The sequence below is a fragment of the Eptatretus burgeri genome, chromosome 2, assembly GCF_056783735.1.
Source record: "Eptatretus burgeri isolate ZD-2024b chromosome 2, Ebu_testis_v1, whole genome shotgun sequence".
NCBI classification, from domain to species: Eukaryota; Metazoa; Chordata; class Myxini; order Myxiniformes; family Myxinidae; genus Eptatretus; species Eptatretus burgeri.
This window is the reverse complement of record NC_140962.1, coordinates 33,083,802-33,108,864: the sequence shown is the minus strand read 5'-3', so window position 1 is coordinate 33,108,864 and position 25,063 is coordinate 33,083,802. Positions and strand designations below refer to the sequence as shown.

Here is a 25,063-nt window from a genome sequence, read left to right as displayed (position 1 = left end):
TCGACAACCCCATGGAACACGTCACATCACGTCGACAACCCCGTGGAACACGTCACATCACGTCGACAACCCTGTGGAACACGTCACATCACGTCACGTTGACAACCCTGTGGAACACCTCACATCACGTCGACAACCCCGTGGAACACGTCACATCACGTCGACAACCCCGTGGAACACGTCACATCACATAGACAACCCCGTGGAACACGTTACATCACGTTGACAACCCAATGGAACACGTCACATCACATCACATAAACAACCCCGTGGAACACGTCACATCACGTCGACAACGCCGTGGAACACGTCACATCACATAGACAACCCCGTGGAACACGTCACATCACATAGACAACCCCGTGGAACACATCACATCACGTTGACAACCCTGTGGAACACGTCACATCACATAGACAACCCCGTGGAACACGTCACATCACGTTGACAACCCTGTGGAACACGTCACATCACATAGACAACCCTGTGGAACACGTCACATCACATAGACAACCCTGTGGAACACGTCACATCACATAGACAACCCCAGTGGAACACGTCACAACACGTCACATCACATCGACAACCCCGTGGAACACGTCACATCACGTCGACAACCCTGTGGAACACGTCACATCACATAGACAACCCTGTGGAACACGTCACATCACATAGACAACCCTGTGGAACACGTCACATCACGTCGACAACCCTGTGGAACACGTCACATCACATAGACAACCCTGTGGAACACGTCACATCACATAGACAACCCTGTGGAACACCTCACATCACATAGACAACCCTGTGGAACACCTCACATCACATAGACAACCCTGTGGAACACCTCACATCACACAGACAACCCTGTGGAACACGTCACATCACATAGACAACCCTGTGGAACACGTCACATCACATAGACAACCCTGTGGAACACGTCACATCACGTCGACAACCCTGTGGAACACGTCACATGACATAGACAACCCTGTGGAACACGTCACATCACATAGACAACCCCAGTGGAACACGTCACATCACATCGACAACCCCGTGGAACACGTCACATCACGTCGACAACCCTGTGGAACACGTCACATCACATAGACAACCCTGTGGAACACGTCACATCACATAGACAACCCTGTGGAACACGTCACATCACGTCGACAACCCCATGGAACACGTCACATCACGTCGACGATCCTGTGGAACACGTCACATCACGTCGACAACCCCGTCGAACACGTCACATCACGTCGACAACCCCGTGGAACATGTCACATCACGTCGACGATCCTGTGGAACACGTCACATCACGTCGACAACCCGGTCGAACACGTCACATCACGTCGACAACCCCGTCGAACACGTCACATCACGTCGACGATCCTGTGGAACACGTCACATCACGTCGACGATCCTGTGGAACACGTCACATCACGTCGACAACGCGGTCGAACACGTCACATCACGTCGACAACGCGGTCGAACACGTCACATCACGTCGACGATCCTGTGGAACACGTCACATCACATCGACAACCCCGTGGAACACGTCACATCACATCGACAACCCTGTGGAACACGTCACATCACGTCACATCACATCGACAACCCCGTGGAACACGTCACATCACATCGACAACCCCGTGGAACGCGTCACATCACATCGACAACCCTGTGGAATACGTCACATCACGTCAACAATCCTGTGGAACACGTCACATCACATCGACAACTCCATCAAACATCAGATACATCTCCCATGAGATACCACAGGAATCCTCCATTATTTCACCTCCAAGAACCATGTCCCCGTCGATCCTCGGATTCCTCGTCTTCCCTCCCGCCGATCTGAGGTGATGTAAATAAAGCTGTGAATTCAATCACGAGATTCCTCCACACGGCGGCACCACAACTACCCTCCACTACCCCAACCTCGGCGGCACACGTACAGCCGGGGATTCCCCAACAACCCTGATATCACTCCATCCTTGTGTCCCCCCGTCCACACCTCAAAAAAAAAAAAATTTCCTTCATTCTAAAATAGAGAAGGTAAATTTAGATTGAACCTTTTAGTACAGATCTTCTTATTGGTTGAATAATCTCCTCCCACCCGGAATCCCTCTTCTTCCTCTCTTTGCCTGTTCTTCTTCTTCTTCTTCTTCTTCTTCTTCTTCTTCTTCTTCTTCTTCTTCTTCTTCTTCTTCTTCTTCTTCTTCTTCTTCTTCTTCTTCTTCTTCTTCTTCTTCTTCTTCTTCTTCTTCTTCTTCTTCTTCTTCTTCTCTACTTCTTCTTCCTCTTCTTTTTCTTCTCTTTGACTGTACTTCTTCCTCTTCTTATTCTCTTTGACTGTTCTTCTTCTTCATCATAATCATCTTCTTCTTCGTAACTAACGTCTTTCTGCTCCTCTTTCCCATGAACAGCAAATCTGTCCTTAAAACAACGGACGTGAAGGTCAGCACCATCACGATTCTGGAAGATAAGTGTAAATCGTGTGACCTTTATTTATTTACCCTTCCATTGAGACCATGATATTTCCCGAGCGACGCAGCTGTGCCTTTTTCACCACAGAATTGAATATAAAAGGAGAAAAAGAAGAAGAAAAAAAAAACAGCAAAATATATCGTTCTCCAAGCTGTATGTATATCTTTAACATGTATATTTAATTATCACGAACCAAACCCGCGCCCCGCACGAACTTTATAAAGTGAGGGTTCGTTCGGACGTCAATATATATCCAGTGTTCACAATGTGATTTATCGAATTCCTTTAGATACAATGTTTGTTGTGACATTTTTTTTGTGTCAAATTCACCTTCTGAGGTAGTCAGCGCGTGCTGAAGAGGGTTTTACATCGCAGACGTTGTTTTGTTGGATTGGCATGACGCCTCTCAGCGGTGACGGTACGTAATGACGTCAGGGAATGACCGACGATGTCATGACGTCATTACGTCTCTCAGCGGTGACGTCACACGTCGCCATGCAAACGAATGTAAAAATTAGAAAATCGCCAAAAATTCCCAAACCTGTCCGTGTGGCGCGATCTCACTTGGCCAATGCTGTACATGAGACCACAGAGCACCCGCATGCCGAAAGTGGCGACAATCCGTCCGGCAGTTTCGGAGGAGATACGTCCACAAAATATGGCTTAGCGTGTTGATATACAAGAGGGTAAATAATGACTGTTCACACGATCGTGAAACACATTTTATTCCTCCTCCCTCACTTCCTCATTGAAAGGTGATGATGTTGTAGTTAAGTTTTGTATCGACTGAACAAACATAGCTGTGGAACAAATGCTTGAAAGACATGAGTATGTGGTTCTGTTCAAGCTGTTGTTACCTCATCACCAAATGAATGCACTTGGCCCTCACTGTATGTATTTTAATGTCGTAACACGCATGGACAGTCTAGTACTGGCGTGGTTCGGATCACGTGGAGTTCCAGAGTTGCTGTGTTGTCCTGATTTACACCAATCAAAATACAAACTTTTATTTTGGAAAAATTGATTTGTCATATTGGTGATATTATATTTATTCGTAACTTCTTTGTCATGTGAAAATGTCCAAGTGGTCGAAAGCTCTGAATGGTCAAGGGTCAAAGCTGTCTAATCTGTCTGAAGGGTGTGAGGGGTCGAAATGGTGTCAAGGTCGAAAGGTTCTTGGGATCAAAAATGGTATTAAAGGTTGAAAGGGGTGAAGGGATGAAAAGGTGTCTCAAGTGTTGAAAGGGTCTTAAAGATAAAATGGGTCTTAAGTGATCTTAAAGGGTCTTTTGGGTCATCAGCATCTTCAGGGGTCGCTGGGGTCTTAATGATCTTAGGGGTCGTAAAGGGTCTTCAATGGTCTGAGGGGTCTCAGCAGTCTAAAGGGTCGAAAGGGACATTCCAATCGTATGTAATTAATAGACGCATGTGTGTGAAGTTATGGTGAAACTCATTCAAACAGTACGTAATTAATATACATACAGAAAAGTCACACGGCCTCACGACTTCCCTGACGGCTTGACGGTTCCCAGGTGGCTTGACTGCTTCCCAAACGGCTTCACGGTTTCCCAATGGGCTTCACGGCTTCCCGGACGGTTTCACGGTTTCCCAGGTGGCTTCACAGCTTCCCGGATAGTTTCACGGTTTCCCAGGTGGCTTCACAGCTTCCCCGATGGCTTCACAGTTTCCCGGATGGCTTCACGGTTTCCCAGGTGGCTTCACAGCTTCCCGGATGGCTTCACGGTTTCAGAGGTGGCTTCACGGCTTCCCAGACAGCTTTACGGTTTCCCAGGTGGCTTCACGGCTTCCCGGACAACTTCACAGTTTCCCAAGTGGCTTCACGACTTCCCAGACGGCTTCACGGTATCCCAGGTGGCTTCACGACTTCCCAGACCGGTTCACGGTTTCACAAGTGGCTTCACGACTTCCCGGACGGCTTCACGGTTTCCCAGGTGGCTTCACGGCTTCCTGGACGGCTTCACAGTTTCCCAGGTGGCTTCACGGCTTCCTGGACGGCTTCACAGTTTCCCAGGTGGCTTGCCGGATGACTTCACAGATTTCCAGGTGGCTTCACGGCTTCCTGGACGGCTTCACGGCTTCCCAGGTGGCTTCCTGGATGGCTTCACAGTTTCCCAGGTGGCTTGCCGGATGACTTCACAGATTCCCAGGTGGCTTCACGGCTTCCCGGACGGCTTCACGGCTTCCCAGGTGGTTTCACGGCTTCCTGGACGGCTTCACAGACTGACTGTGCGTGTGTGTGTGTGTGTGTGTGTGTGTGTGTGTGTGTGTGTGTGTGTGTGTGTGTGTGTGTGTGTGTGTGTGTGTGTGTGTGTGTGTGTGTGTGTGTGTGTGTATATATATATATATATATATGTGTGTATATATATATATATATATATATATATATATATATATATATATATATAAAATATGTATACAGTATATATTCTTGCTTGGTTCTAGGAACCAGCCCCGAAGGCAATTGTGCACAACATCCAGGTCCCTCAATGTATAGTTATTTCCATAATATAAGTTTAGAGTAGTCCCTTCCCCTTGTGTATTGGGTTGAATGTGATTGAATACATTGATTGAATGTGAAAATGTGAAATTTCCAAAGCAATAAACATCTTTTTCTACTGTTTGGAGAATTACATTGAGTGAACAAAAATCTAGGAACATGCCAAAATTAACTAGCTTCATTGAGCTGAATGATTTAATGCATTCACTGTGAGACCTCGTGCCCTGTTTCCCAGAGGAACTGCTTATCCAAAGCATCTGCCAGATCTGTGTATATTTTTGGAGGTTTCGTGAGGTGCTCTTCAGGGAATCAAAGCAAATCTGGTAAAAAAAACGGATGTTTTAAAAAAAAGTTATAACGTTTGTGCGGACTACGAACGATGTACCACGTGACGCATTCACAAAAGAGCAGGCAACATGGCGGATTTTCCGTAATGTTTATTTCAGGGTCGATTGAACTTTGCGATGTCTTCAGGGTTGTTCTGCATTAAACAACAACTCTTTTGTGGATAAAGTCATTATCTGAACAAATTCATTTCATTTCATTAACTGGTGCATGCGTAGTGAAGACCAGTTTTAAAGTTAATGGGACACTATATGATATGCAGTGAAAGCCTGGCCAGCCATTCCTTATCAACCATTCAATTGGAGTGCTTGTTTGAGTGCTTAAGCCATTTGCCGAGTGCCCATTGTCAATGGCGGTACCGTGCCACGTCATTCAGAGTGAGTGGTGCATGCTCCGTCACCCTAAGCGAGTGGTGTATGCTCCGTCACCCTAAGCGAGTGGTGTATGCTCCGTCACCCTGAGCGAGTGGTGCATGCTCCGTCACCCTGAGCGAGTGGTGCATGCTCCATCACCCTGAGCGAGTGGTGCATGCTCCATCACCCTGAGCCAGTGGTGCATGCTCCATCACCCTGAGCGAGTGGTGCTTGCTCCGTCACCCTGAGCGAGTGGTGCTCCGTCACCCTGAGCGAGTGGTGCATGGTCCGTTGCCCTGAGTGAGTGGTGCATGATTCGTCACCTCAATTTTCATTCGATTGACTTAAAATTTGAAGAGAATTTATATATCAGGTCACTGAATTCCACTAGCCAATTATTTTTGAGGTCAACATCGACCAAAAGGTTAACATCGGCCAAAGGTCAACAACTTAGCTGAGATTTCTAAATTCCTCAATTTTCATCCGATTGACTTGAAATTTGAAGAGGATTTACACTTGAGGTCACTGAATTCAACCAACCAATTACTTATGAGGTCCACATGGACCAAATTTCTAAAATTGACAATTTTTATCTGATTCACTTGAAATTTGAAGAGGATTTATATTTTAGGTCACTGAATTCAACCAACCAATTACTTATGAGGTCCACATAGGCCGCATTTCTAAAATTGACAATTTTCATCTGATTCACTTGAAACTTGAAGAGGAGTTGCATATTTGGTCATTGAATTCAGCCACCAATTATTTTTGAGGTCAAATTTGTTTTCTGGTTTTTGAAACTGTCATGTTCTGCATGACGTCGTATTCTTGTTTGTTGTCTGTTTGTGTGCAGGATATCTCAAAAAGTTGTAGACTGATCCAAATTAAATTGTGTGGACAGGTTGGGTGTGTGACCAGGACGAACTGATTAGATTTTGGTGAAGATCCAAATCCGGATCCGGATCCGAGAATTCTTTAAGTGATTCTTCACCATTGAGAGATCATGCCAAAAACAATATATAGCACGATATCTCAAAAAGTTGTTGACTGATTCGGATGAAACTCGGTGAACATGTTCGGTGTGTGACAAGGAAGGATTTATTCAATTTTGGTGAAGATCTGAATTCAGATCTGGATCTGATAATTTTTAAAGTGATTCTTCACCATTGAGAGATAGTGCTAAACTGATATATATATATATATATATATATATATATATATATATATATATATATATATATATATATATATATATATATATATATATATATACAGCACGTTATCTCAAAAAGTTGTGGACGGATTCAGACGAAACATGGTGGACAGGTTGGATGCGTGGCATGGACAAATTGATTCTATTTTGGTGAAGATCCGAATCCGGATATGGAAACGAGAGTTATTTAATTATAAAGTGATTCTTCACTATTGAGATATTGGGCCAAAAACGATATCGTACTGCATCGCAAGATATTTCAAAAATGTATTGGGCCCGATATGTTCTCGTGGATCAGGCATTACGTGGCGGAGGTGTGCGTTTCACTGAATGCCCTTCTAATCAATATATAAATTTCATACGATTTTGTTTTTTGTCATCACATCTGCTTTCTTTAAACGTGAAAAATTAAATTGTGTTGATGGAAACTGCAGATAATATTCAAATCCTGTCTTTTGTTCTTGTTTAAGAGTGGGTGTGACAATCGACGTCTGCAATCTCCACTACTGATCTCAAGGATACTGACTGGATAGAGCAGTGATCTTCACTATTTTTGAGTGTGGGGGAACACTTTTCACGATAAGACAGTGTGTGAGCTGCCATACCGCCTGCAGGACTCCGTAATGGCTGCTATTCGGCTCCGCCCTCACGTACTCTCCAATGTGGTTCACTGGGTCGCAAAGCATAATTGTTTGTAGACTGCCATCTACTGATGTAGTTATGTTACTTTTATGTTTCGTGTTGGATCACTCATTTGAAACCATTGGGTCAATTTTATAGCATTTATGGCAGATTATGTCAGGGGCCGCACTTTAGGCCACCTGGGGCCGCCAGTGGCTCGCGTGCCGTGCAATGAAGAATAGAGGGATAGAGGGTGATGGTGCACCCAACCGTGAAGCCGTCGTTCGACCATGGAACTCACAAAAGAAACGTACACTTCAGGGTCGGACTGACGGTATTCTGGACCCTCGGGAAAAAGGGGTCTTTGAGCCCCCAAGATAAAATTTTTGAATGACAGTGCGAAATAAAAGTTTTCTCAAACAAACATTTGTGCATACATATGCACAATAACGAAACCGTGAATTCAAAACCAATACGAACACTGTAATGTATACAAACCAGAAACTGGTGCACCCCTTGTTGCAGAGTTAACTTAGCTACAGAACATACATTACAGTCTAAACTAAAGCGTTATGGAATGTTAAGTATGTAATAAATATGTCATGTGGGATACATCATGGCAAACGGCCTGAAATGGCATATAATAAAATGCACATATGAACAAAATTATTTCTCTGTGTTCCTGAAGATTTTGTCGAGAAAAACAAATGGTCACTTTCACCGTATACTGTTCTATGATGGATAAACAATAGTAGTATCATTTGGTAATAATAACGAACGTATAATAATCCCTTGCCTGGCCCAAGCATATCTAGGCTTGGTGAAAGGCAAGCTAATGCTCAAACAATACAGTAGGGGGGGGGGGGAGGAGCAACAAGGCTGTGAAGACCAATGAAAATTTGGTCCATCGGACCAACTGGTATAATATAATTCAAGGGAACGATCGACGTCGCACGACATGACCCTGAAACATATCATTGGAACTCCAGAACCCAATTAACTGTCTGAAACAGCTGTTTTAGTGCACAAAAGGAGACTCATGAGTGTTGTATTGATGCAAGATCAAGATTATGATTAATCCCATTTATTTATGATGACATTTATTAGAGGAGAAGAGAAAGAGAAGGAGAAGAAGAAGGAGAAATTGGGAGAATGAGGAGGAGAAATTGTGAGAAAGAAAAGGAGTAATTGGGAGGAGGAGGAGAAAATGGGAGAAGGAGAAGGAGAAATTGGAAGAAGGAGGTGAAATTGGGAGAAGGAGAAATTGGGAGAAGGAGGAGAAATTGGGAGGAGGTGAAATTGGGAGGAGAAATTTGGAGAAGAAGGAGAAATTGTGAGAAGGTGAAGGAGAAATTGGCAGAAGGAAAAGGAGAAATTGGCAGAAGGAAAAGGAGAAATTGGGAGAAGGATAAGGAGAAATTGGGAAAAGGAGGAGAAATTGGGAGAAGGCAAAATTGGGAGAAGGAGAAATTGGGAGGAGAAGGTGAAATTGGGAAAAGGAGGAGAAATTGGGAGGAGAAGGTGAAATTGGGAGAAGGAGAAGGAGAAATTGGGAGAAATTGAGGGAAGGAGAAATTGTGAGAAGGGGAAATTGAGAGAAAGATAATTTAGAAGAAGAGATTGAGAGAAGGAGGAGAAATTGAGAGAAGAAAGTATAACAGGGAGAAAGGAGCATCAGACAATGCGGGAAAAGAGAAATAATGTTGGGAGGAAATTATAAAAAAAAAAAGTGCGTGAAGGGACCTTGAGTCTCAGAACAAGCACCTGACGAACGAACTCTACATTCGTTTGGTTTTAATCGGTACATTGAAAGATCGGTTGCCAGAACAATTGAGGGTCACAGGGTTTGCAAATAATCGCTTTTCAGGTAAAGAGCTATGCAACTAATAGATCGCTTCCTTATACACCGCTGAAAAGGTGTATTTTGAAAACACTGAATCATTACAAAACATATTAACGGAATCAATTTTCGAACGTCAGTTCTGATTGAATATATTCATTCGTAGTTGTATTAAAATATTTTCCTGCTGCACCACTAAAACAACAACAACAACAACAACAACAAAACATAACACTTCCTCTCATTAACTTCTCTGAGTGACTTTTTAAAAATCCCATTGAACTTATTGTGTTTCTTTTAAACCTGTGAGTGAAATTTTTTTTATGTACGTGATGCCCGCCTGCTACGGCACGTGTTTCGAATGGTCGGTTCCGGAAGCTGTGAGAACGCGCATCGTGTGGCGGTTTCCGGCTCGCCCTCCCGTCACGGCAAGTCTTCGTTCACCTTGCACTCTAATCCGCTCGAGCGCGCGTCCAGTGTTTTAAACTACAATGTAAATGTCGTCATAAAAATGTGTGTTTTGTTTGTGGTTCGTGCGGATGAAGTACACCAGCTTTATGTACCGTGGAATGTGTAAACTTTGAATCCTTTAGTTTATACAGAAACATAACACGGGAGGAGAGGATGGTTGATCCTGTTGAGTGGACATTGCTCCCTTGTTTGTGAAATTGATACTTTTGATGGAGCATGTGAGGAAGTCGTTGATGTTTTTTCTTCTTCACGTCGTGACGTCATTTTAATCAAATTCCACACTGATTGTTGTGGCTGGGAAGATGTGAAGGTTGAGGGAGGGAAAGGTGACTGTGTTCATCACATTCATTCAATTTTATCACCTGATAACCCAGAATAATGTCGGTTCACCGCTGTGGAAAGCAAGTTGTGGCGACGTTTCCAGCGTTAGCCCTTCGTCAGATAAAAAGAGGGTTCGCTCTGATCAAGGGCTGATGATTCACACCTGAGTGAGCCGCACTTGGCTTCCCGCTGCGTTGATCACGCACTTATCGGCTTTAAGTTTATAAAATCCATTGTTCGACTTGTCGACTAATTACACACCGACACGAGGCCTTCACAAGGACTGTTTTTCCATTGAATAAGCAGATCAACGGCCATTCAGTCCTCGACAAAAACGAGCACTTTTTCCCCTCTTTCCCCTCTTTCCCCTCTTTCCCCTCTTTCCCCTCTTTCCCCTCTTTCCCCTCTTTCCCCTCTTTCCCCTCTTTCCCCTCTTTCCCCTCTTTCCCCTCTTCTTCTCTCCGTCCCTCCCCTTTTCCCCGCTTCTCCCCTTCCCCCCTTCTCCCCTTCCCCTTCTCCCCTTCCCCCTTCTCCCTTCCCCCTTCTCCCCTTCCCCCCTTCTCCCTTCCCCCTTCTCCCTTCCCCCCTTCTCCCTTCCCCCCTTCTCCCTCCCCCTTCTCCCTTTTCTCCCCCTTCTCCTTTCCCCCTTCTCCCTTTTTCCCCCTTCTCCCTTTTTCCCCCTTCTCCTTTTTTCCCCCTTCTCCCTTTTTCCCCACTTCTCCCTTTTCCCCCTTCTCCCTTTTTCCCCCCTTCTCCCTTTTTTCCCCCCTTCTCCTTTTTTCCCCCCTTTTTCCCTTTTTCCCCCCTTCTCCCTTTTTCCCCCCTTCTCCCTTTTTTCCCCCCTTCTCCCTTTTTCCCCCCTTCTCCCTTTTTTCCCCCCTTCTCCCTTTTTTCCCCCCTTCTCCTTTTTCCCCCTTTCTCCTTTTTTCCCCCCTTCTCCCTTTTTCCCCCCTTCTCCCTTTTCCCCTTCTCCCTTTTTCCCCCCTTCTCCCTTTTTCCCCCCTTCTCCCTTTTTCCCCCCTTCTCCCTTTTTCCCCCTTCTCCCTTTTTCCCCCCTTCTCCTTTTTCCCCCTTCTCCCTTTTTCCCCCCTTCTCCCTTTTTCTCCCCCTTCTCCCTTTTTCCCCCCTTCTCCTTTTTCCCCCTTCTCCCTTTTTCCCCCCTTCTCCCTTTTTCCCCCCTTCTCCCTTTTTCCCCCCTTCTCCCTTTTTTCCCCCCTTCTCCTTTTCCCCCCTTCTCCTTTTCCCCCCTTCTCCTTTTTCCCCCTTCTCCCTTTTTCCCCCCTTCTCCCTTTTTCCCCCTCTTCTCCCTTTTTCCCCCCTTCTCCCCCTTTTTCCCCCCTTCTCCCCTTTTTCCCCCTTCTCCCCCTTTTCCCCTTCTCCCCCTTTTCCCCCTTCTCCCCTTTTCCCCCTTCTCCCCCTTTTTCCCCCCTTCTCCCCCTTTTCCCCCTTCTCCCCCTTTTTCCCCCTTCTCCCCCTTTTTCCCCCTTCTCCCCCTTTTTCCCCCTTCTCCCCTTTTCCCCCCTTCTCCCCCTTTTTCCCCCTTCTCCCCTTTTTCCCCCTTCTCCCCCTTTTTCCCCCTTCTCCCTTTTCCCTTCTCCCCCTTTTTCCCCCTTCTCCCCTTTTCCCCTTCTCCCCTTTTCCCCCTTCTCCCCCTTTTCCCCCTTCTCCCCCTTTTTCCCCCCTTCTCCCCCTTTTTCCCCTTCTCCCTTTTTCCCCCCCTTCTCCCTTTTTCCCCCCCTTCTCCCTTTTTTCCCCCCCTTCTCCCTTTTTTCCCCCCTTCTCCATTTTTTCCCCTTCTCCATTTTTCCCCCCTTCTCCTTTTTTCCCCCCTTCTCCCTTTTTTCCCCCCTTCTCCCTTTTTTCCCCCCCTTCTCCCTTTTTCCCCCTTCTCCCTTTTTCCCCCTTCTTCTCCTTTTTTCCCCCTTCTCCCTTTTTCCCCCCTTCTCCCTTTTTTCCCCCCTTCTCCCTTTTTCCTTCTCCCTTTTTCCTTCTCCCTTTTTCCCCCCTTCTCCCTTTTTTCCCCCCTTCTCCTTTTTCCCCCTTCTCCTTTTTCCCCCCTTCTCCCTTTTTCCCCCCTTCTCCCTTTTCCCCCCTTCTCCCCTTTTTCCCCCTTCTCCCTTTTTCCCCTTCTCCCCCTTTTCCCCCTTCTCCCCCTTTTCCCCCCTTCTCCCCCTTTTCCCCCCTTCTCCCCTTTTTCCCCCCTTCTCCCCCTTTTTCCCCTTCTCCCCCTTTTCCCCCCTTCTCCCCCTTTTCCCCCTTCTCCCCCTTTTCCCCCTTCTCCCCCTTTTCCCCCTTCTCCCCCTTTTCCCCCTTCTCCCCCTTTTCCCTTCTCCCCTTTTCCCCTTCTCCCCCTTTTCCCCCCTTCTCCCCCTTTTTCCCCCTTCTCCCCCTTTTTCCCCCTTCTCCCCCTTTTTCCCCCTTCTCCCCTTTTCCCCCTTCTCCCCCTTTTCCCCCTTCTCCCCCTTTTCCCCCTTCTCCCCCTTTTCCCCTTCTCCTTTTTTCCCCCTTCTCCTTTTCCCCCTTCTCCTTTTTCCCTTCTCCCTTTTTTCCCCCCTTCTCCCTTTTTTCCCTTCTCCATTTTCCCCTTCTCCATTTTTCCCTTCTCCCTTTTTCCCCCCTTCTCCCTTTTTTCCCCCCTTCTCCTTTTTTCCCCCCTTCTCCCTTTTCCCCCCTTCTCCTTTTTCCCCCCTTCTCCTTTTTTCCCCTTCTCCTTTTTTCCCCCTTCTCCATTTTCCCCCTTCTCCCTTTTTTCCCCCTTCTCCCTTTTTTCCCCCCTTCTCCCTTTTTCCCCCCCTTCTCCCTTTTTTTCCCCCCTTCTCCCTTTTTCCCCCCTTCTCCTTTTTCCCCCCTTCTCCCTTTTTTCCCCCTTCTCCCTTTTTCCCCCCTTCTCCCTTTTTTTCTCCCCCTTCTCCTTTTTTCCCCCTTCTCCCTTTTTCCCCCCTTCTCCTTTTTTCCCCCCTTCTCCTTTTTCCCCCCTTCTCCCTTTTTCCCCCCTTCTCCTTTTTTCCCCCCTTCTCCCTTTTTCCCCCTTCTCCCTTTTTCCCCCTTCTCCTTTTTTCCCCCCTTCTCCCTTTTTCCCCCCTTCTCCCTTTTTCCCCCCTTCTCCCTTTTTCCCCCCTTCTCCTTTTTTCCCCCCTTCTCCTTTTTTCCCCCCTTCTCCCTTTTTCCCCCCTTCTCCCTTTTTTCCCCCCTTCTCCCTTTTTCCCCCCTTCTCCCTTTTTTCCCCCTTCTCCCTTTTTCCCCCCTTCTCCCTTTTCCCCCCTTCTCCCTTTTTCCCCCTTCTCCTTTTTCCCCTTCTCCTTTTTTCCCCCTTCTCCCTTTTTCCCCCCTTCTCCCTTTTTTCCCCCCTTCTCCCTTTTTCCCCCCTTCTCCCTTTTTCCCCCCTTTCTCCCTTTTTTCCCCCCTTCTCCCTTTTTCCCCCTTCTCCCTTTTTCCCCCCTTCTCCCTTTTTCCCCCCTTCTCCCTTTTTCCCCCCTTCTCCTTTTTTCCCCCCTTCTCCCTTTTTCCCCCCTTCTCCCTTTTTCCCCCCTTCTCCCTTTTTCCCCCTTCTCCCTCTTTTCCCCTTCTCCCCTTTTCCCCCCTTCTCCCTTTTCCCCCTTCTCCCCCTTTTTCCCCCCTTCTCCCCCTTTTTCCCCCTTCTCCCCCTTTTCCCCCCTTCTCCCTTTTCCCCCCTTCTCCCCTTTTCCCCCTTCTCCCTTTCCCCCCTTCTCCCCTTTTCCCCCTTCTCCCCCTTTTCCCCCCTTCTCCCCCTTTTTCCCCCTTCTCCCCCTTTTTCCCCCTTCTCCCCCTTTTTCCCCCTTCTCCCTTTTCCCCCTTCTCCCCCTTTTTCCCCCTTCTCCCCTTTTCCCCCCTTCTCCCTTTTTCCCCCTTCTCCCTTTTTCCCCCCTTCTCCCTTTTTTCCCCCCCTTCTCCCTTTTTTCCCCCCCTTCTCCCTTTTTCCCCCCCTTCTCCCTTTTTCCCCCCCTTCTCCCTTTTTTCCCCCCTTCTCCCTTTTTTCCCCCCTTCTCCCTTTTTTCCCCCTTCTCCCTTTTTTTCCCCCCTTCTCCCTTTTTTCCCCCCTTCTCCCTTTTTTCCCCCCTTCTCCCTTTTTCCCCCCTTCTCCCTTTTTTCCCCCCCCTTCTCCCTTTTTTCCCCCCCTTCTCCCTTTTCCCCCCCTTCTCCTTTTTCCCCCCTTCTCCCTTTTTTCCCCCCTTCTCCCTTTTTCCCCCTTCTCCCTTTTTCCCCCCTTCTCCCTTTTTCCCCCCTTCTCCCTTTTTCCCCCCTTCTCCCTTTTTCCCCCCTTCTCCCTTTTTCCCCCCTTCTCCCTTTTTCCCCCCTTCTCCCTTTTCCCTCCCTTCTCCTTTTCCCCCCTTCTCCTTTTCCCCCCTTCTCCTTTCCCCCCTTCTCCCTTTCTCCCCCTTCTCCCTTTTCCCCCTTCTCCCTTTTCCCCCTTCTCCCTTTCCCCCCTTCTCCCTTTCCCCCTTCTCCCTTTCCCCCCTTCTCCCTTTCCCCCTTCTCCTTTTCCCCCCTTCTCCCTTTTCCCCCTTCTCCCTTTTTCCCCCCTTCTCCTTTTCCCCCCTTCTCCCTTTTCCCCCCTTCTCCCTTTCCCCCTTCTCCCTTTTCCCCCTTTTCTCCCTTTCCCCCTTTCTCCCTTTTCCCCCCTTTCTCCCTTTTCCCCCCCTTCTCCTTTTTCCCTTCTCCCTTTTTCCCCCCTTCTCCCTTTTCCCCCCTTCTCCTTTTTTCCCCCCTTCTCCCTTTTTCCCCCCTTCTCCCTTTTTCCCCCCCTTCTCCCTTTTTTCCCCCCCTTCTCCCTTTTTCCCCCCTTCTCCCTTTTTCCCCCCCTTCTCCCTTTTTCCCCCCTTCTCCCTTTTCCCCCTTCTCCCTTTTTCCCCCCTTCTCCCTTTTTCCCCCCCTTCTCCCTTTTTCCCCCCTTCTCCTTTTTCCCCCCTTCTCCCTTTTTCCCCCCTTCTCCCTTTTTCCCCCCTTCTCCCTTTTTCCCCCCCTTCTCCCTTTTTCCCCCCCTTCTCCCTTCTCTCTTCCCAGTCCTCCTCCTCCTCTTCCTCCTTCTTCCCAACGAAACATACTCTTGTAATATTACCATGAAGGCCAATTCCTGATATTGTAACTGGGGCAACAAAAATAACATGTTTTTTGTTGTTAAAATAACTCTAACTCATTGTGTGTGCATGCGTACATACGCTAAAAATTGTACTCTGTCCTGGCCGAAGCCTCACGCGCAACAATATCGTTATGCCCATGGAGGGATTCTGACTTGGAGGCGCTCAGCCATAATCCCTCAGAGGGTAGCTTTGCGCCCCTGGCTGCTCAGCCAGGCACATACACCAAGTGTCTGAACCTGCGTTTCCTATCGTATTGAGTGGGGTTGCTGTCCTGGTGACTGAGAGTGCCTGTGTGCGTACGTACACCCATCCGCCCTCCGTCCGATAACTTTTGCCATCAAATTTTCAACAAAACTGCGATTATGGAGAAAATATTAAATATTTTGGTCAAAGGGCGAAGTCACCATGAGTACAAATAGGCCTTTTAGCCTGACAGCCGGGTTTTGTCATAGCTTGTGTGTTACTTTATTTACCATTTGAACTTTTGTCATCAAATGTTCAAAAAACCTTTTTATGGGAATATGGAGAATATCGATTAATAAAATTAGCATTTTTAATTAATTTATTTTTTTTCTTTTAGCTATTGTTTGTGTCAAGTTTTGTTTGAGTACATAGTGGACATGGATGGACTTTGGTTTTTCAAATAATTTGTCGTTTCCATCTTATTGTGGAATTGGAGAGTGTCTGGCCCAAATCTGTTGTTAAAATGTATGTGTTTTATGTGAGATGAGAGAGACACACACAGACAGACAGACGTCACGTCACGTGTTAGGAGTGTGGTCTGGAGCAGTGCATGTCTCCTCCAAAACTCCAAAACCATGAAACCTGGCAGCCTGAAACTTTGTATGCAACTCCAAGGAAGTGCATGACTGAAAATTGAGTGTTTGGGTTAATGAAAACACCCCATTTTGAAGATAATTCACGGCCTTATTTTATTATATCCTTTATCAGGCACATCCTCGGTCACTGCTCTCTGCGGGGATTCAAGGCGTATCCTAAGTAACCTTGCTGGGGTCTGAAGCTGCTATGTTTGTTGGCCTGCTCGAACAGGCCACAATGATTTCTTAACAGGTTTTTTTCTTCTTCTTCTTCACTCTTCTTACTCGTATTGAATGCCTGTTCATCGTAGCTATGAATCACTGTATACATCACTTTTGTAAGTACGGCAGTTTTCAAATGAGCTTTGAGCGATTCCATGCATTACGTGATACAATTTTTCACGATCAACTGTCAAGTATATTAAACTATCTCGTCAAAATATTATTTCGGCTTTGAGGATCTGATATCGTCTTGACTAAATAATTGTCAAAATCTGTTGTGAAATCTGATAATTTAAAGAAATAACGAGTCTTATAATGAAGTCTACATACCTCTTTACTTTAAGCAAGCAAGGCTATGCTCCTCCTTTCTGCATCGATACACAAAATGTGAAATTTTCAAAGCATTAAAGTTATCTTTTTCTATTGTTTGGAGAATTGTATTGAGTGAACAAAAAATTTAGGAACGTGCCAAAATTAACTAGCTTCCTTGAGCTGTATGACTTAATGCATTCACTGCTTGACCTTACGCCCTGTCCCCCCTGAGGGACTGCTTATACATAGTGCGTGCCAGATGTGTGTCTATATATTTACAGAGATTTTGTGAGGTGCTCCACAAGGAAGCAAAGCAAATCTGGTGAAAAACGGACGTTTTATAATGAAGTTATAACTTGTGCCGAAGCAGTGCACCACGTGACCCTTGCACAGACGAGCAGGCAACGTGGCAAATTATCTGCAATGTTTATGTAACGGGTGATTAAACTTTGTGATGTCTCCAGGGTTGTTCTCCGTTAAACAGCAACTCTTTTGTGGATAGTCATTATTTAAACGAATTCATTTAATTTATTTTACGGCTGGCTGCGGGTGAGGTGAACAGGCTTTAAAGTTAAGGGGATCCTATATGGTATGCAGCCACAGCCTGGCCAGCTGTTCCTTATCAACCATTTAATTGGAGTGCTTGTTTGAGTGCTTTCGCCACTTGACGAGCACCCTACAGTCGCTACGGTACAGTTCATGTCGTGATCGGGATGTACAGTCGGTGGCTGCTCCAAGATAGAGGTGCATGATTTACAAAGGTTATATGTTTCTCTTTGTGAGTTTCAAAGCAAAATATATTTGATAGCACCCAATATCCAAGCCGTTTGGCTCTGCAATTTAGAAAACGCGTTCCTTCTGCAATTTTTTTCCACCCTTCACATGACAATTGGCAGCTGTTTATAAAGATCAATGTTCTTGCACATCTCCCTGAAACATCGACAATGCAATGTTGTTTTTACAATTTGTTTGTCATAATTCCCCCAAAACAAGGGTGAAAGCTACTCATGTTTCAGGGTTGTATGCAGTGTGTACTGTCGTCAGTAATCACACTGACTCCAATCTGCCGATTCCTGAAGAATTGCCAACATCGGCCAAGCACAAAGTGCGTGCGCGTGCGCACGTGCGTTTGTTAACCTCCGCCATCGAAGATGGACGGAGGTTACTGTTTTCACCGCTGTCTGTCTTTGTATGTTTGTTTGTTTGTGAACAGTATTACGGAAAAACTCTTGGGCGGATTTCGACGAAACTTGGTGGGGGGATTAGGTGTGGTTCAAGGATCATGCCATTAGATTTTGGACGCGGTCCAAAGTCCAATATGGCCGCTGTGGCGGCCATTTTGAAAAATATTTGAATTTTTGTTTTTGCATTTCTTCATGTTTTAAGTGATTTCCAACCAAAAAAAAAAAATATATACATATATATATATATATATATATATATATATATATATATATATATATATATATATATATATATATATATATATATATATATATATATCTGTTAGAGAGAAAAAAAAAAGAATTTTGCAACTTTTTTCCAAAAAAATTCGATTTTATTTGAAAAATATTTGAATTTTTTTTTTTGCATTTCTACATGCTTAAGTGATTTCCAACCCCCCCAAAAAATTTGTTAGAGAAAAAACAACAAATTTTGCAACTTTTTTTTTTCAAAAAAATTTCGATATTTTTTTTTTAATTTTTTTTTTTTTTTGGCATTCCTACATGCGCGTCGATCTTGTTTAGTTTATTCAGTTGAGTCTGATCCGGTTTGACCTACAATAAATAGGATATCAGGTTCACTTAAGTGACCCAGCAGTATTGGCGGCGGAGGTTTTGCATTCTCCCGAGTGCTCCCCCTCTAGTTTCCTCTGTCACCGAAGGTGAAGGAGGTTATGTTTTCACTCCTTTTGGGTAGTCCATCTCGTTGAAAAAAGTTTTTTAAAATTTTATTAATTTTATTTTTTTGAGATTTGTGCTTCCCTTATTATCAGTATTTAAAATGGCGATTTCGATGAAACTTCGTTGGTAGCTTCATACCATGACCTCGTTGTGTGCAAATGAGAACCGTTGCTATGGACACCACCGTTGCCTAGCAACGGGACTTTGAAATTTTAGAAAAATCAGAAAAAAATTGTTTTTTCGAAAATCAAAAATTGGGCCATGAGCGACTGTGGGCAGTACATTCAGCCATATTGTCAAAAATTTCCAGCCAGATCCTATGAAAACTGATCCTATGAAGATAGACTTTGAATGAACCCTGGTCGAAAACAATAAAAAAACGCAGTTCGTTATATCTCGGAGACTATGAGTCAGATATACATGAAACTGGTATGGTAGGTTCATGGTATGTCCTAGTTATGTGTGAGAGAGAACCGTTGCTATGGACCCCTCCATTGCCTAGCAATGGCCGAAGAACCTCAATGTGGGGGTATTTTAACGAAAAAACAATATGCAGCATTAACCCTTGAATTAGAATCATGAATTTTCTTGTGCTTGATCCTCAGGTCATTCCCCATCGAACGGGCCCATCGTGTCAGGTTCTATTTGGTAGTCGACTACCCATGTCCGCCTACCGGCTTGTCTGTCTGATTGTTTGTGTGCAGGATATCTCAAATAGTTGTGAACGGATCCGGATGAAATTTTGTGGACAGGTTGGGTGTGTGACAAGGGCGAATTGATTTGAGTTTGGTGAAGATGCTGATATGGCTCCGAGAAGTTTTTATAACGATTCTTCACCATTGAGAGATGTTTCTAAAATGATAGAAAGCACAATAGCTCAAAAAGTTGTTGACGGATTTGGACGAAACTTGGTGGACATGTTGGGTGTGTGACAAGAAAGAATAGATTCAATTTTGGTGAATATCTGGACCTGATAATTTTTTCACTGACTCTTCACCATTGAGAGATAGGGCTCAACCGATATATAACAGGATACTTCAAAAAGTTGTGGATGGATTCGGACGAAACTTGGCGGACAGGTTGGCTGTGTGGCAAGGACGAATTGATTTGAGTTTGGTGAAGATGCGAATCCGGATACGAGAATTATTTAATTTTTCAAGTGGTTCTTCACCATTGAGAGATTGAGTGAAATATATATATAAATATATGTATATGTAGAAATGTATAATCATGATATTTGAAAAATGTATTGGGCCAGATATGTTTTTGCGGATCAGGCATTGGGTGTGTGTGTGTGTGTTGTGTTGTTTTGTTCATAAAGCATTACATTTCTCTCTGCTAACTCCCCTCCCCCCACCTATATATATATATATATATATATATATATATATATATATATATATATATATATATATATTGTTACGTTTGAGGGGGGTATGCATTCAAAGGGTAATTAGGATGTTTAATTAGGTATGCCATGCTGTTCGAGTTTACCAGGACCTCGATGTAATAAGTAGCAATTCAGTGGTGATAAGTTGTCTTGTAAATGTCCATTTCTTCAAGGGGGAAATGATAATTGTCACGTAATTAGATAGGGACACGGGATAGGGTAAGTGTGTCTGCGTAAACCCCTTTTAGTAGTCCCTGGAGGCTGGCCGTGATGTCACAGGACAGTGCTAAGGATGGCTCCGCCCCGTGATCACGATTGGCGGAAGGCGACGGCGGTGGGCCAATAAAACGGCTCGATTGGAAGTGACGAGGACGGGAGGATAAAAAGGTTCTGTTCGGGGTCGAAAAGGAAGAGGAAGAAGATCGGGACAAAAAGATCGTGTTTTTTTGGTGTGGAGGTTGTTGCGCGGAGAGCGTGCTTGTTGTTGTGCTGATTCGATCGTGTTCTTCATCGTGTCTTGGAGCCTTGCTGAGCCTCGTGCCTCACCTTGGTTGGCTCTGGGGTTCTGCTGATTCGAAGTACGGGGTCGAACGGTGGGCGGACCTGCCTCCCTCTCCTGCTCGCAATTTGGCGCCAGAACTGGTTCCCTGGCGGCTGTGAGCGGACTTGGGCCAAGACCAGGAGGTCGACAGCACCACGGTTTCTCCTGCCCCCCTGACGAGAGCAAGGCCAGCTCGTCCGACGCCAATCAAGGGACAGTTGCGTCCACACCACGGTCCAGCCTGACCACCAGAAATAGCTACGTTGTGTGTGTGTGTGTGTGTGTGTGTGTGTGTGTGTGTGTGTGTGTGTGTGTGTGTGTGTGTGTGTGTGTGTGTGTGTGTGTGTGTGTGTGTGTGTGTGTGTGTGTGTGTGTGTGTGTGTGTGTGTGTGTGTGTGTGTGTGTGTGTGTACTTGGCGCCTTAGAGGGTTTGAGATCTGTATATGCATTGGAATTGTCTGTGTTTTCCACACGCCCGATCCCACACCATCCCGTCGAATCGCCCCGGATCCCTCTTCTTGCCGAGTCTTGTTATTTCTGGTTAATAATAAAAACAAATAAACATCATCAACTCAGTGAAAGGCGACTCGTGTCACCTTCCTCGTCCCGTTTGCGGTAGAGTGATTAGAACCGCCATGTTTGGGTTATAAATAAATAAACCGCCTCCATCGTTTCGGCTCATTCTACGTTGGCGGGACTGTTCAAGTCACGTGGACGTCACAATATATATATATATATATATATATATATATGTATATATATATATATATATATATATATATATATATATGTATATATATATATATATATATATGTATATATGTATATATATATATATATATATATATATCTCGCTCTCTCTCTCCTCCCATCCTCTCTTTTTCCCTGCCTAATATACAGAGCATCCTCCTCGCACACCTCTATCTATCTATCTATCTCCCTCTCTTTCTCTGGACGTGTCCGGGCCATGTTTATAGTATGTTGATAGAAAATGGATTTCAGACGTTATTTTGTTTCCTTCTTCACTGTTATTCTATCCATAAGCATTTTGATGGGATGGTATGAATCATATTTAAAGCCCCACAACATGTCTGCCTTCCCTTCTCCCCCACCCCTCCTCACTCCCCCACCCCTTCTCACTCCCTCACCCCTCCTGTTCCTCCATCTCCTTGCTCCCTCCCTCCTCTCTCTTCCCCCTCCACCCCCCACTCTTTCTCTACCCCACCCCTCTCTTTCTTTCTCTCCCCCCCTTTCCCCCTTCGTATTACTGTCAGCGAAGCGACTGGTGGCATTTTCTATTTTATAATATGAATGCTCATAGATTGAGACATCGTATTTGCAATGCAGTCATTAATTAATTCACGTTATTTATTAATTTTTTTGGTTATTTATTTTTTTGATTTGTGGGACTCTTTCAGGTGTTGATGTGCCCATGCTGATCAAAATGCCTGAACATGGATAAACATCCCACAGAGGTATCTCACAACCCCATCGAAGCTGTGATGGTGCCTTCTCCTATATCTAAGAAACATTTGACTCGAGAGCAGCAACTTGTGAGCTCAATGTTGAAATATCCACAAGTACGCATGGAGAACAAGGACTCCATGTCAGACAAGCTGGCTGATGGAAGTGTATTCTCATCCTTCTCTCGTCCTGTGCGGGCAAAGTGCTGGAGGACTTCTGCCTGTATGTCTTCACCATCTTCTAAGAGTCGCAAGGCTGTGGTACTTGGACAAGAGAGCCATTCTACAAACACCTTGGTAGATCAACCTCATTTCCGAAATGGATCTCTTTGTCATGATATATCTGGCCATATGTTTGGCTCCACTTCCACATCACCAGCACGTATCTCTGACCTTGATTCCATTCTGAAAAATGAAGATTGTCCTCTTGTGAAGAGGCATGGTCCTAAAGAGCAGCATTTTGAGTTGTTGAATGGTCATTGTTGTCAGTTACAAAATGATTGCCATCGGACCACAGTTGAACCCAATGGAAAATGTGATTGTGAGAAGCTGAAGGTAGAGTCCAAAGCTACTTTTCAACCAACCACTCAAGCCTCACTTTCAAAACTCAATGAATCTCTGCGTGACCATTTGGACCAGACAACCACTTTTGAAGTTTACGCGAAACCAACTACTTCTGTACTTGTAGAACAGGTCTTAATGAGCGGACAAGAGCAGGATACTATGGTTGACGGAAAGGAGGTTTTAAAGGCGACAGTGTTGCTCAGCGACGTTCGGATTGAGGAGACTAAAGTTATGAAGAGCGTTAATAACGCTTTAGAAGAGAAGTCTCAAATGGTGATGGGCACAGAAGGATGTGACGACGCCAACGATGATGAAGAATGCTATGTAGAACCATCTGAATCTCAGTAAGTCTACATTCATTCAGGCATTCCTCGATTAAAAAAATTAAAAAAAAAATCCCCCCCGCACTCTTCATCATCATCATCATCATCAATCATCATCATCATCATCGTTTTAGGGCCGTTTCCATGCTTGCATGTGTAAGCCGTGGCTCACTTAATGGCTGCTTTCCAGGCTGCACGATCCCTTGCTAGCCCTCTTGTTAAGGCTTTAACTTATGATCGTCTCTCAGCAACACATTAACTTATTTATTTCTCTTTGGCAAAATTAAAATTGCGCTTTCCCTTCCAGTAAACCCATGTTGTTTTGTGTCCTCTCTGCTTGTCTGTGGTTGAGGAGAATATCAGTCTTGCTGAGCTTACTACACACTGGGGGTGCAACTCTCCTCCCATCACTTTCTTCATAGTATCTATATATTAATACTGAAGGACCAATTTTGTGCTCCTCCTTGCGGTCGCATCACGTTTTTCTCGGTATTGTGACCTGGACTGAAAGAAACGTCGTACCTGTAAGAGTGCATTGCACATAGTGCCAATAGTCAACCTTCAACTCTGAAGCATCTTTATATTAATACTGAAGGACCAATTTTGTGCTCCTCCTAGCGGTCACGTCACGTTTTTTCTCGGAACTGTGACCTGAGAAGTTTTGACACGGTGTACGTCAAAGTAGACACGTGCACAAACCAGGGGACTTCTTTACAAGGAGTAGTGTACACCAAATATGTCGTGTACAACGACGTTTTGTAGGCCTCATGAGGTAAGGCCATGGAGTACATCGACTGGGATCCGGCTCTTACGAGAGCTGCCACTGGTTGTCATATTGGGCTCATGGAACGGAATCCGTCTGTGACGGGGTTTTGGCCAGTGAAGATTAATACTCTATTCAGCCACAGATATGCTGAGGTAACATAAAGCTTCATGGGTTTGCTGGTAAATGGAGGGCTTTCAAATTTAACCACAGATAAATAAATTGGTGAGAGTGAAAAATTTCATATACATGTTTTTTCTCTCCTGTGTATATTTAGGGAAGATGGTGGTGAGATCGAAGGAGAGCTGTGTTGCATTCCAGATGGTGAGCAAAATAAGGATTGCACTGGAGTGTGTGTGTATGTGTGTGTGTGTGTGTGTATGTGTATATGTATATATATATATGTATATATATGTATATATATATATATATATATATATATATATATATATATATATATATATATATATATATATATATATATATATATATATATATATATATATATATATATATATATATATATATATATATATATATATATATATATATATATGAGCCTGGTGTTGGCGCAGTGGTTAGGGCAGCGGCTTGGGATCCAAAAGGTCCTGAGTTCAAGCCCCGTTGGGCCACTGAATTAATACACCAGGGGGTTGACTCAGCCTGTCATCCTTCCGAGGTCGGCGAAATGAGTACCAGAATACTGGGCCCGTGTATACCCCGGTTAAAATAGGTGTACCATATCCCTGTGTCGTAAGAGGCGACCAGGGTTGCGTCAGGAAGGGCATCCGGCGTAAAACATGTGTCAAATCACTATGCGTATCATACGGATGATCCGCTGTGGCGACCCCTAACGGGAGCAGCCGAAAGAAGAAGGTGTGTGTGTGTGTGTGTGTGTGTGTGTGTGTGTGTGTGTGTGTGTGTGTGTGTGTGTGTGTGTGTGTGTGTGTGTGTGTGTGTGTGTGTGTGTGTGTGTATGTATATATATATATATATATATATATATATATATATATATGTATATACACACTGTTTTCTGAGTAACCCTGACTCGTGCCTAAGTAACGTGTGGAACTGTAAATATACCCCAATAGCTTTACCATTTGTGTTATAAATGCAGTACACTGATCCCTCAATTTTACAAAAGGGTTATGTTCCTTAAAATCCCTCTGTTCGGTGAATTTCCATATTTCAAATTTAATTACGAAAATATACTCGCATTATATAAGTGGAAATTGGTTCCTACGGAACAAGATCTTTACTCTACAATGTAAAAAAACAAACAAACATGTTAATGCAGAAAGCTTTATTTAAATATTATGTCTTAGGATTGAGGGGTGGCAGGCTTGGACATAGCAGGCTGAGGAATGGCAGGCTTGGTGGTGACATCTCTGGAAGTACAGCCTCATCATCCTTCGCTTTCGAGATATCTGAAGCAATGGTGAAGCTCTTTATTCTCTTGAACATGTGTGAAAACCGGAGCATAAAT

The 25,063-nt window shown here is 44.9% G+C and overlaps 2 protein-coding genes across 8 annotated transcripts in view; one reads left to right on the top strand and one right to left on the bottom strand.

The window, feature by feature from the left end:
• The window catches only part of LOC147031767 (CLIP-associating protein 2-like), a 222,723-nt gene extending 220,657 nt beyond the window's left edge, over window positions 1–2,066 (bottom strand). The window contains exon 1 of the mRNA XM_085867107.1: window positions 1,805–2,066. Coding sequence (XP_085723233.1) covers window positions 1,805–1,817 — 13 coding nt within the window. The 5' untranslated portion in view covers window positions 1,818–2,066. The remainder of the gene's footprint in view (window positions 1–1,804) is intronic.
• A 7,590-nt stretch (window positions 2,067–9,656) lies between these two features.
• The window catches only part of LOC147031766 (tubulin monoglutamylase TTLL4-like), a 118,027-nt gene continuing 102,620 nt past the window's right edge, over window positions 9,657–25,063 (top strand). For 4 of the 7 annotated variants that reach the window (XR_015054151.1, XR_015054152.1, XM_085867031.1 and 1 more), the window contains exons 1-3: window positions 9,657–9,811; window positions 21,880–22,832; window positions 23,852–23,898. Coding sequence is in view for 5 of the 7 variants with exons in the window: in XM_085867031.1 (XP_085723157.1) it covers window positions 21,916–22,832; window positions 23,852–23,898 (964 nt within the window). In the remaining 2 variants the exon portion in view is untranslated. Of the gene's footprint in view, window positions 9,812–9,910; window positions 10,181–21,879; window positions 22,833–23,851; window positions 23,899–25,063 lie in introns of those variants that run through there. The other 3 variants (XM_085867015.1, XM_085867003.1, XM_085867011.1) reach the window with 2 other exon arrangements.